Genomic DNA, 12,737 nt, shown 5'->3' on the forward strand with positions numbered 1-12,737 from the left:
GCTCGTACAAAACCCCTGAGTCCAATAAACCAACACCTCTGTGCAACGTTAATTAAAAATGTTTCACACAGGACTGTTGTGTTGAATCCCAAAACAGTACAGTACCATATTTTCTTTCCAAGTGAAAGTGCAGTACACACGTGTTTTAAAGCAACAGAACCAAATTTAGGAAGAAATTTTAGGATGAAAGTCAGAAACTCTCCTTCACTGTGGTTATTAAAATGAAACAAATCTGGGCTCCGTGTGCAGATGATGGATAGTCTGGCTACAGGGTGAAGTCACAGAGGCCACCAGGGTGAGTCTGGGTTATAACACTGAACATAACCTGAAGTAAGGTTAAAGAAAAGGACACGTGAGCTTGAGACTAATTAGAATTTTTATGCAGCCTGAATTTTCTCTTTATGACACATTGTATCTCTGTGTATGGATTCCGTTTAAAATCCAAACATTAGGTCACTGACTGCAGCTTATCACGTAACTTAACAGCAAACAGTGGAAAGTCTTAAAAAAACCAGAACTCTCGCACATGTGCTTATTTATGCTCACTGTACTTTGTGTTGTAGAGAAGCTTATCAGAAAAGTTCCTAAATCGAAAACATTTAGAACAATCTGTTTATTTCCAATATAATGCAATTGATTTATTACAAGCCTGAAATCAGCATTGTGAATGAAGGCAGAATGCAGCAGATCACGGAACAAATCACGGAATATCCACCATCCAACTCCTGTATTTACTGTAGTTAAGTAAGAAATAAACAAAGGCCCATTACATAGAATAGATAGAGTAACATGGTAGATCTGCTCTCCAGGAGCTATTTGCTTGTCTCTGCATCAGTCATTCCCGAGCTATGTGACAGCTGATGTCACCTCTCTAAATTTGGCTTGTGGCTCATGATTGATACATCAGAATATTATTTGTGTTAGAGGTCAAATATAAAGTGTTCCCTGCTCATTAGGTGAATGACTGTGTTACAAGAATATGTTCCCCTAATTAGTTCAAAAGTCAGTATCAGTTGCTGCGTTTCTCTCAGGCACAAATCAGGCACATCTACACCTGTTATGGATGTTTTCCGCAAAGCTGCAAAGTGAATTTATTTGTTGGGTCAAGATTGGGAAGTGCTAACAGCTCGTTAAACCATCAACCTACTGTAACTCACCCCAACCTGAGCAGGTAGTGGAATAAGTGGTGAGATGACAGAAGTGAGAAACTCAGGCAGAAATGCTGCATGTTGAACCTCTAAAGGAAAAGATGAATGAATGATGAATGTCGTCTAAGATATCTCACAAATATGTAGTTTTATTTTTATAAACAAGGGTAATTTATTCCTTAAAACTGTCGGCTAGCGTAGTTTTCAACAGGTTGACAGGAGGAAATGGAGCATTTGTTGGAGACTATTTTCAGAGGCGAGCAAATCTACTGTTGGTGCTCAAGTTCTTTTTTTTTTGGTCTTGGGAAGAAAGTGAATAAATGCATAAATGTTGAACTAATTTAGCCTGGCTGGTTACCATTCCAATACTATTACTTAACAGGTACAAACTGGGGTTAAGTGATACAAAGGCTGTAGTGACAACCGATAGTACATTTGCATGCAAACAGGAGAAGACGTGACTAATTTTAGTGCTGCATTACATGACAGGCAAGGCTTAAGGTTGGATATACGTCCACTCATGTTCTTCTGGCCATTGCTGCCTGCAGTCCAGTCACCTTTGTGCATGCATGTTTGTTCCCCCCCACTCCTCATAAGTGTCCCTAGCAGGTGATCTGTAAATCTGGCGGGATGTCCTGAGCACTGCCCACTGAAAAAGATCTCTGCTTATCACTTGAACTGGGCAGAGACGTGCTGAACACTCCGCTAGACAGATATAGCAGCAGCTGGAGAAACAGTCTCCCAGACGGGCACCATAACACGCAGAGTGTTTCTCGATTCTGACAGTACTAAGGCAAAATCTTCTGGATAACGCACAGCCAAAATGGACATTTCACTTGAAGATGACGGCAGCAGCTCAACACCCAACGTTGAGTACAAGGGGGCTCACTTGGCGTTCAGGGATCGTTGGAAAGGAACCGATGACACCATGTGCCGCCACAGCATGTCCTTCCACCTGCACCACACGCTGAGGAGCGAGTTCTTTGCCAGCTACCTGTACCTGCTGGAGAAGATTCCACTGGGTAAGGAGAGCCTCACAAAGGCCCACCCTGACATAGTCAAAAGGTCCAGATTTACAAGCGTTGACCCTTCTGAGGAATGGACCAAACAAACAGCATGTTGGTTGCTTTGCATCTTTTGGTTTTGACGTATACAGTAAAAGTTTAAATATTGTAGTTCACTTTCCTTTTCAGTCAGTCACAGACTTCTGGTCAAAAACTTATAAGGACTTTGAACTTGCACCTCTTTAACAAATATCTTCATCGCACACGATGTGAACGTGGATATAAGTTTTTGCCGTAGAGGATTCTGCAACACGAAGTTGCAATGTTTAGCAAAATTCAACATGCATCATTCATGCAAGGTGATTTTCACATTGAAATAAAGAGACCGAATCACTGCCTGGGAAGTAGGAAAGTACTTTGACATGCTTCCATATTTTGAAAATGGCTAAAAGGAACGTAAAGTATGCAGGATTTGAGCCAGATAGTTTGAACTGCAACCAACTGAAGAGCGTCCTGTTTTATAAGAATATTAAAATGACTATCAATGAATACATAAACATCTTCAAAATGCTAATATTTTGGAATTCACTAATATAGAATTCTTTCATTTTTATTTTCTATAAAACACACGACAGTGAAGCTTTGCCAAAGGAAGTTTCAGACAGTTGCCCTACAAAGGACATTTAAAACCAAACACACGTGTCAACACAGGGGGTCTGTACTTACTCATGCTTGTGTGTGAACATGATTGTTTGTGCTGAGACCAAATACCATGTGCATCTGTTACTGTTGTGTTTATCACATTTTAAATCAAGAGAATCTTGGACAAATAACAAAATATACAGTTTACATTGTCCTGTAAGTCCAAACGACCCACTCCTCAGTAAAAGGTATATTATCTGACTTGAACAAGGAGCATTTTGTTAGCATTGAACGATATATTTAGTTACTAATCTCTCTATGGGTAATTAGAAGTTGCTGAGTCAAACTGAGAAGCTGGTGCTTGCACTTCCAGAACACCGACATGTCGCACTGACTATTTAAACCCAGATACAGTAGCTGCTTCCAGTCTGATGTTCATAAGAAAGAGGTACTGTACTGTTACCAACATAATGCTGAATTGGAAGTGGTGGCTTCAATTGTTCTTATAAGACACATTGCAGCAGTGCAAACAGCTCTCGCTCTATTGTAACTCACCACCTATTCATAAATAAAGGCATCACTGAGTTTGTTGAAGCTTCCAGGACCTGCCAGTCTGGACGTACAGACAGTAACGAGGTGTAGGTGTGTTTGTGACTCGCCCCTCTCTGTTCACTAGCAGCCAGTGTCTGTGTTGCTGAGTCTTTAACAATGTATTTGTCGGCACCAGATACTACTGCATTATACTGTCGGACCCTCTATTACTTCTACTTTGTGATACTTCTAACACAGTCAGCATTTTCTTGTTGAATTCCACTTTTTCAACTTTATACACACTAACTTTTGAAAATCTGCATGTTTTTTCCGTCTCATCTCTCTCCACATAATTTCTTCAGAAACTGCTGAAGCTTTTCTAGTGACAGAATAAATATGTCAGTGAGTGAACTGATGGAAGGTCTTTTCTAAGCATTTCCAGTCATTAACTACCCAAGAATTAGCTAGTGAATCTACATATTCTCTTAACATAAAGGCAACGAGTGGAGGCTTTGGTTTTGAGTCAGTTACCAAGCATATCATAATTGTGAAAATACTCTTCGTTGATGAAGGTGTGAAGTTTGAGTGGAAGCTTTTCCTCTCTAGTGTGTCACTTGTTCATCATGTGATCAAGCTGCATAAAACAGGAGAACTCAATCTGCTGGCCACTCTGCCTCACAGACGCTTTACTTTCTTACCACTAACTCGATACAAGGCCCATTAATGGTTTGGCGTGTCAAGCATGAAAGCATTAAATCATGTCACTAAGTGCTATACAAGGCAGCCAGAATACTGCAATCAGACTAGGGAACTTTAAATGAACTTCACCAAATATTTGTTGTTCTTTTTTCAATGCCTTCATGCACTGAGTGACAAGCAAAAGATAAAACGTGTCAGACGGGCGTGATTATATTTAAAACATAAGCCTAAGACTTTAAACTCCAGACTCATTTAACCACATCTTCTTCGGTAACATGAGGTAGTAGGTCAAAGGTCATCTTGTGTTGAACTTGTCCACTTTGAAGGTGAGTGATAAGACAGACTCGGTGGCACTGGATTGACACTTCCTTGGCAGACGTCCTTCCTCCCTTCTCGGTCTTGCTCGATGTTTCTATACTTACCCTTCCTGAGGGGTCACATGATACGTGGCAGGATTTGTCTGATTCTACACCTTGTTTTTAGCGTGAATCTCGGCTCTCTGCCTCACACTGAGGCTTCTAGCATGGAGGAGGGAGTCCAGCTGGTAATGAATCCCCCCTGGTTATATTTCACTGCAGTCTCATGAATTCTGCCCCTTGAGATTCTTGACAAGTGGACACACATTCCCCATGACCCCCACCTCTCTTATATCAGGAACATGTCACCTAAGCCTGTAGAAACGGTGCATTCATCCTGCAGGATTTATTCTTTTCTTACGGCTGGGATCATTTAGGCAGCCAGATGTGACGTTTATTAATGTCAGTGTCGTTAAAAACAGATTATTAACAAAAAAAGTTGTAGTAAACCTTTGAAACAGTATCTGCCCTGAGTGAGAACTCTTGTAGTTTGGCTACAGAAGGATCCTTTGAGGCTCGTAGTTTCGTAGTAACACTGTAGTAACTAATTATCCACCTACAAACATTCAGAAATGCACAACGGTGTATTCGCATCAGCAAATCTTAGAACATGTAACAGGTGGACCGAGTGCAGGATTAGAGCAGCGTCTTTATTTATAGTCTTTGGGTAATCAAATTATCATTCTACATTTCCTGTGAGATTACAGTGATCTTCTCCATGCAGGGCCAGTCCACTGCTGTGGTGTATGTTGCAAATAGCCTGGCCGTACATCATTATGAGCAGCCTAAAACTGGATCTAATTTACCTTTTTCATCTATCCACGGCCACTAGCCGGCAGCTTATATAGTGTTAAGGGTCCAGGGGAGCCAGTCGCTGCTGTCACTGAGCAGCCACTATACTGTAACCTTACATTTTAGCAGTCATCATTAACCATTTTTGATTGGTGGCGATATTTTCCACTGCGTGAGTCTGTTAAAGGCTAAAATTACAATTCACTGTGGATTTTCATGGTCTCCAGAGAATGTGTCAGTGGTTTGGGCAGACTGTTATAAAATTGATTAAACGTGGTCATGCTGGCTATCACATAAATAAATAAATAACAAGCGAAGATGAGGCAACATTACATTTCCCGGATTACAAGTGTGTGAATTCCCACTTCTTTTTTTTCTTGTTTAAAAAAAAAGAACACAACATGTGTGTTCCTAACATCTTTCATAGTCACGGATGGATCACCAAGTGGTCCTAGGGAGCCTGACAGGACAACAACTGGCACATTACAACTACAATACAAAAAAGAAGAGAAAATGTAATTAAAGACACACAAAATGACCACAAACAGTTGTTAAACATCAAGAAGACACAAACATTCAGAGACAACAACAGACAGTTGCAAAATAATTTCAATTAAATGACTAAAACACTATGCTTGCGCTAGTTCCGTGGCCCTTCTGTGTCTTCGGTCTGGGCGTCCTCAGGGTGGGGGGCTTTTTACCTCTATCTCTGAATCAGTCCATGGTTATAGTGAGAGCCGCTTTTGTAAACTGACATACGGGTGAATGCTTGTACATGCACATGTAGCTGCAGTACCCAAAAGAGAGCTCAGGATATTAGTGAACAACAGTGAGACGAGGAACTAATTAAGGTCACTTTTCTGTCACAACCGATCCTCATCTGGACTCAGTGTCGACTGTAACTTCTGTTGGACGTCTCTTAAATAGTCCAGACAGCAGCCCAGTTTGTACTGTGTTTGCTTCATCCTACCCACCTGTCTTCTGATGTGTCTCTGTGTGTCCGTGTGTCCCCACAGTGAAGCTCTACCCACTCACCTGTGAGTACATCAAAGGAGAGAAACAGTTCTACTACAGAGCTCAGAAGTTTTACGAGGACGTCCCTGCCTCCGAAGAGGGCATGATGGGAGATTTTGTTGAGATATCCAATATTGATCTCGAGGCATCGCGGCAGTTTCTCAAGAGGTTTGTGGTGAGTCACAGCTCACGTTTTAACTTTATAATCAGGCTTGGGGGGAATCTGGGACACGCGAGAAGCTCCGCTGCATCTCCATCGTCTGTATACTACTGTCCACCAATATAGTGATTTACAAGCTCTGTGTCAAAACCTATTTTAGGTTTTACTGTATAAAAAGATTTCCACCTTTTTTCATGTGGGAGGAGGCCTTGGTGCAGTGTCTAATAGTAGGACAGACTTGATGCCAGCCTCATAAACACCCACACAGAGCACGCTGAGCCTGTAGCTGTTAATCAGCTGGTACTAGGGTCATTTTTACAAGCACTAATTTGTTCATAGTTAAAAGGGAGGGACACTCTTCTTAATTTTCCAGAGGAACTACATTTTCTGCATTATGAAAACCTCCTGTGTGCACACATGCATCTCTTTGTGCACTCAGTGTGGACTGAGGTTTTTTTTTAGATGTTGGGAGAGTGCAAGTGCTAATTCAGGAGAATGGTTTGGCCAGGAAGCTAGGTTATTCAGAGGATCAGTTTTACAGAAGCTCTAATTATAAACTGCTTTAAAGGGACTACAGATGACTAAGTGGCTCCATTTCCACTGGTGCTAATGTAAACACAACAAGCTCTGGTTTAACGCAGCTCAGTTTCGATCCAGTGTTCACCACTAGTGGTGAGCACAATACCGTACAGTGGATATGTTAAATGTCACTTTTCTATTCTCAGCATTCAAGTTATGTCTGTCACAAGATTGTAGTCACTCGCAAAGTAGGCTTCATAATAATGACTATAAATAAGGTTCAGGGATTTTCATGGCAAAAAACGGGATCAGTGCTGCAGTCAAATTATTTATTCATTAATCTGTATGGAATAGCAAATAAAATATTTGAAAAAAAATAAAAAATAAATGGCAATTTGAAATGTTTAAAACTAAACCACAAAAGGCTGCAAATTTGTGCTTCGTACATTACTTACAATGCTGATTATTGATTAACTTTACTGATTAATTGTGATGATTGTTGAAATTTACTGGCCTAACCAGTGCTCTGCCGGGCTGATGTTAGGGCCAGTGAGAAGCTGCAGAACAGCACTGTTAGATAATGGAAAACGAATGATTATCAGTAAACTATAATGCATTCAGATTCAGACTGCAGCACATTCAAATCTGAGTTTGAGTTTTATAAATCAATCAGAACAATCCACAATTGCACAGGGAGCACGTTTGCACCACAAAACGTGGACCTAATCATCCACAACTAAGTGGAATAAAACTAAACAAAACTCGTGGCTGACTGACATTGTTTACATATAGTGAAGACCATTAATCATAGAAATATGGTAATGGTGCTAATATGCTAATGTCTGGCGCTGGAAATTCTTTCTCATTGAAAGTTTCTTTTAACTTTGACTTTTGTTTCTGTTGAATGTACAGAAGGTCTGTTTTTAACTTCCCTCTTGAATGCAAAGAACCTGACTGATGAACCAAAAACTTGTGAATCAACTTGTGTAGCGTGTGCTCAGCTGCACATCACCCTCGTCTCCGCCTTGGCTGTGAACAGCTCCTGTTTATACCTGACATCTCCATTAAAAATAAGCCCGGTAGCAAATATATTTTAAATACATACAGATTAAACCAAGTTACATACACATGGAGCAATATGGCAGTAATTCACAGAAACCAGGAAGCCTGTAACAAACTCGGAGCTCCTCGGGGCCCCATTTTTCATATAATGATACAATGGGGCCCCTGGTGTGGAGGGGTTGGAGTGAGGTCAGAATAGCAAATGCGGAGTTAAAACCCAGCAGGCTTCATGTGAGGGGACTTTTGGTTTGTCTGTGATAAAGTTCATAGTTTCTTTGCCCTGAGGAACTGAGCTCAACTCGTTTGTTCTATCGGTGCTTTTGAGGATCTGAGTCTTGACATCTGGCAACACACAATATATATATATAGCCCCTTTATGACATGTCATGTGCTGCAGGAAAACTGAAATTAATATGTACTTTTTAGTTTTTTGTGAAATGAAAATGTCTAATTTTTCTTCTGTGGCTAAACCTTTAAATAAAGTTGTATTTTCTTACCCGTAGGGTCCTGGTAAGGCTGGCACACATTGCGCCCTGGACTGTGGCTCCGGGATCGGCCGTGTAGCTAAAGGCGTCCTCCTTCCTGTGTTTGAGAAACTAGAGATGGCAGACATGATGGAGCACTTCCTGTTGCACGCACACGAGGAGTACCTTGGCGATGACGCCGACCGGATTGAGACGTACTACTGCTACAACCTGCAAGATTTTACACCCCCAAAAGACAAGTATGATGTCATCTGGATACAGTGGGTGGCGTGTAAGTACAAGAGCCATATGTAGAGTAGGTGCATAAATCCGACAACTGAAGCTGGATGAATAATAAGAGCGAATGGGCAGAAACATTATACTGTAGAACTGTGGAACCACTCCCTCTAAGCTGCAGTTACAGTCCCCCAGTTTAGAGTCTTTCTTCACTCGAACCTGAACCGTGACTAGCGATGTCCTTAGTCGTCCCACAGTCCTGTGCTGCAGGAAGTGGCTCCATAGACACAAGCGTCCTCAGACCGGACGAAACCCCTCCACTTCCCTTTATGGAGTCGGCCAACGCTTCTGTACCTGCACTGCCCCATAACCCCCCATCTCTGCTGTCTAAAACTCCTTAGCTTGATACTCCTTGTTCCTCAGCCAGCTGGCGTCTCCACATGCGAGCCCAAAAGTGTGTCGCCCAGGTGGATGTGTATTCCAGTGAGCCATCCAGCTGCCCCCTTACCTCACTACTAAATTCCTTGTTCGCAGTCACTCTCTGCTGGGATCAGACCTTTGTTAACTGGATCTCCTTGCCTCGGACCTTGGTGGCCTTTCTCCCTTCTTTACTGTGCTGTAACTAATCCTCTACTCGGTAATATTCCTTCTGTTCGCTTCGGGCCGACTCTGCCTCCGCCTGCAGCATTACTTTTGGACAAATATATTCTGAGTAAGCAGAAGGCCTTTGGTTTCGTGGCTGGCAGCTCCAAGAAACAGTTGTCCTTGTTTGTTTCCTTGCTCTTGTTAAAATTCTGCTTGTTGTTCGAGTGGTTATTTAGGTTTGTTGTTCATGTAAGAGAAGTTAGGTTTTGCTAATGTTATTATGTAAATGAACTCTAGTTATAAGCACCGTGGACCGTTCAGGTGGTCCTGCATTTGAGTCCATATACTGAATCATGACAACAAAGTAAGAGGTGAGACTGATATTTGTTCGTGTGCAGAGGAGAGTTCAACCTTTGATCCATTTGATTTTTCCATAATCATTTAACTTTCCTCTGCTATTTCCAATGATTCTCTCAATGATAAAGTACTTAATATATAAATGAATTCAAATTAAATACCTCAAATGTTTCTTTTATTTTATATAAATATTTTACAGCCAATAAAATCTAAGTATTTAGCAGCAAAGGACTTGCAGAGCAATAAAGCTAAAAAAAAGAGAGAAAATAAATGCATTATATCCTTCGTGTTACCTTTTAACATCGAGACCCATGACTTTTTTTCAAATTTGTAATGATAAATGATCAGTTTAACTTGCTGTATCTAGACCACAACTTTGCTGTTTTGGTTCCACCTACTCTAAAGAGCACTACAAAGCCACTGAACACACAAACAGACACCTAGAAACCACATGGTGAAGAGAGTGAAACCTTTAGCAGCTGAAGAGCCAGAAATCTAAACACTTGTCCAAATCCTCACCTGTCATCAGGAGCTTTAGGTAGTGTCCAAAAGATCGAGACAACCGACAGCAGGTGGGCAGTGTTTCTGCGGATCTGAACACCCACAGGGAGCTTTAAGTGCACTTTCTGTTCCTTTGAGATGAAAGGAGCCCGCTCAGGTTGTTCAGGGGCCCCATGTTGTATTTCTCTAGGAGGAGCTGGGCAGAAGGATTTGGGGCCTAATTTGCTTGAATGAATGACTGGGAACAAATGCAGATGTAATGTCCACGCCTGTCCTGACCACACGAAACAAAGAGTGCTGTGTCTCTGTTGTGATGGTTTTGTTTCTTGATTCCTTGTGTGTTTTCCACTCCAGGTCACCTAACAGACAAGGACCTGATGAATTTCCTGATTCGCTGTAAGAAGAGCCTGCGTCCAAATGGCGTCATTATAATAAAGGACAATATGGCACGGGAGGGCTGCAAGCTGGACCCCATCGACAGCAGCATCAGCCGCCACATAGACATCATGAGGAGCATCATTGTTACGGCTGGTCTGGAGGTCCTGGCTGTCCAGAGGCAGGAAGGCTTCCCTGAGATCATCATGCCAGTCTGGATGATCGGGATGAAATAGAAGAGGCATTATTGCCGTAAGAACGTTAATATGAAACACCAAGAGGAGAGGTCATCGTAATGCTGAATCCACATTGGTCCACTTGTGTTAAAGTCTAAATTTGTGATTAATTCTCCAACCGTTAGAACATAACAGAACTAAATCTTCACTATGTCACCAAGAGATAAATTATGAAACGGCAGCAAGGAGGGTGTGATGGCACCCAGGGAGATTTTATGGACAGAGGAAGATTTTGTCTGCTTAGTGCGGATATGAAATAATGCTGTTACCGGGAAATTAAACCTCCACAGTAACACCGCGTCCACAAAGCCCGACCGTAATTTATCGTCTGGCCAACCACCTCCAGGTTTTCAGTCTTGATGAAATCCAGGACAGAGACTCAGTTCTCAGTGGGAGAAGCTTTTTCCTGTGCCTGAACCACAACAATGGGAATTCAGAGTTACTGTGGTTTCTCCTCTCAGGGAGTGACTTGTATCGATTGTTGAATAAATTAAACATGTTACACTGTGAGCCCAGCATATCAACAACTATCAGGTTAGACGAGATTTAAAAATTGTACATTTATGTGTTCAGTACAGTTAACATGTGTATCTACATTTATCTGGATAGTGACATCTTCTAACAGGCCTTGACATTTACACCTGGTTATGACGGGAACGTGGACCATCCAAGGTGGGATGGCAGAGAACTCCTAAGAGATTGCAAAGCAAGGGTCAACAGATGGGCAGTTAATGACTGAATTTTCATCAGTTGGCCAATCTGAAAGAGAAAATCGTGCAGAGAATGAAAAGCAGCACAAAACCTTTCAGCAGATGACGAGGAGGTTGTGGAGGCAACATGGGAAAAGTACAAAACTCACAATGAAAAACTGAATTGAACAAACCTGCCTCCTAAACTGAACTGCAAATGTGACACACTGGATGAATTAAATTCCCATTAAAACATAATTTTTCACTAAATACATTCACTGACAGAAAGAAAATATTTCCATGTATTGGGGAGTACAAGTACAAACACACACACACAAAAGCAGTATAAATCACTCAGCTATGTAAAGTCTAAGAAAATGCCTTCAGCTGGTTAGTCGGTATCATTTCAGGCTGAACACTTGCTGTTCAGTCTCCTCTGTAGCTGCTCCTCATCTCTACATGAGGCTCGAGCAGTTTTTAGACCCCCCCTTCCCTTTTTTCATGAACACTTACGTACATGTGATGTCTGTTTTTTTTTTTTAAACATTCTGTTTTCACTTTGTCATTTTGAGGGTATGAGTGTAGATTAATGAGAAAAAAATGAATACAAACATCTGTGATATCAGCATAACATAAAAAAAGGGAAGTGGATCTGAGACGTTCCAAATGCTGCTTTTCAACTTTGCCTACTTTTTTACAAACGTGTCTGTACTGTACTCGTTTCGTTCAAATCTTCATTTTTGTGTTTCTCCACATCCAGACCACATGGTGATACCAGGTGGAGATCGGGCCTTATTGTAAATGCCATGTAGACACTGTCCTTTAATTTGGCAGAGGAAATAATATGAATTAAGTGCATGGAACAGAGACTAATCAGGTGTAAATATTTCATTTGTATCAAAGTGTGTGTTTTATACTTTTGTGTGATGCTCAGACTTTGACTCAGTGTGTGTTGCTTTAAATTTCCAGTAAAGCATCAATGTCATCAAACTTCGGTATATTTGATGTTCCTGGGCTGAAGGGATTTAGTGGCATTGTTTTGCATGGAGAAAAATTCAGAAAGCATATGGATGTAGTTTTATGATTTTTGAATGCTCTTTTGGTTTATAATGTTTTTCTTCCCATGTTTCAAACAAAGGGTAACTGGATTAGAGATGGCTAATCACCGCTGACCATTACAATCAAGGCTGGAACATAAACGCTGCCCAATTTTCCCTAAACATTCCTTCAGTCGCTCCACACCCCTGACAGTGACCAAGCCGCAGTCTTCCAGGATCAAAACACACCAGATAATTGAGATCCTTTCAAATGGTTATGGTAATTCTCCTTAGTATTATAACCATTTTTAAGACCAACAGTAGAACCA

General features: G+C 41.3%; 1 protein-coding gene across 1 annotated transcript; it reads left to right on the forward strand.

Moving 5' to 3' along the window:
* The first annotated feature begins 1,737 nt into the window (after positions 1–1,737).
* On the forward strand, positions 1,738–12,382 carry ntmt2 (N-terminal Xaa-Pro-Lys N-methyltransferase). Its single transcript, XM_067514588.1, has 4 exons — positions 1,738–2,170; positions 6,189–6,361; positions 8,431–8,683; positions 10,426–12,382. The coding sequence occupies exons 1-4, from the start codon at positions 1,972–1,974 to the stop codon at positions 10,680–10,682; spliced, it is 882 nt and encodes a 293-aa protein (XP_067370689.1). The 5' UTR covers positions 1,738–1,971; the 3' UTR covers positions 10,683–12,382.
* Positions 12,383–12,737: the final 355 nt, after the last annotated feature.

Source organism: Channa argus, chromosome 8 (genome assembly GCF_033026475.1).
Source record: "Channa argus isolate prfri chromosome 8, Channa argus male v1.0, whole genome shotgun sequence".
NCBI lineage: Eukaryota > Metazoa > Chordata > Actinopteri > Anabantiformes > Channidae > Channa > Channa argus.

Bases quoted from the DNA above. Each gene is read 5' to 3' on its own strand.
- ntmt2 (XM_067514588.1), top strand. From the start codon at position 1,972: ATGGACATTTCACTTGAAGATGACGGCAGCAGCTCAACACCCAACGTT. The intron at 2,171-6,188 runs GTAAGGAGAGCC...GTGTCCCCACAG, and splicing joins GCTGGAGAAGATTCCACTGG to TGAAGCTCTACCCACTCACC. The intron at 8,684-10,425 runs GTAAGTACAAGA...TTTCCACTCCAG, and splicing joins CTGGATACAGTGGGTGGCGT to GTCACCTAACAGACAAGGAC.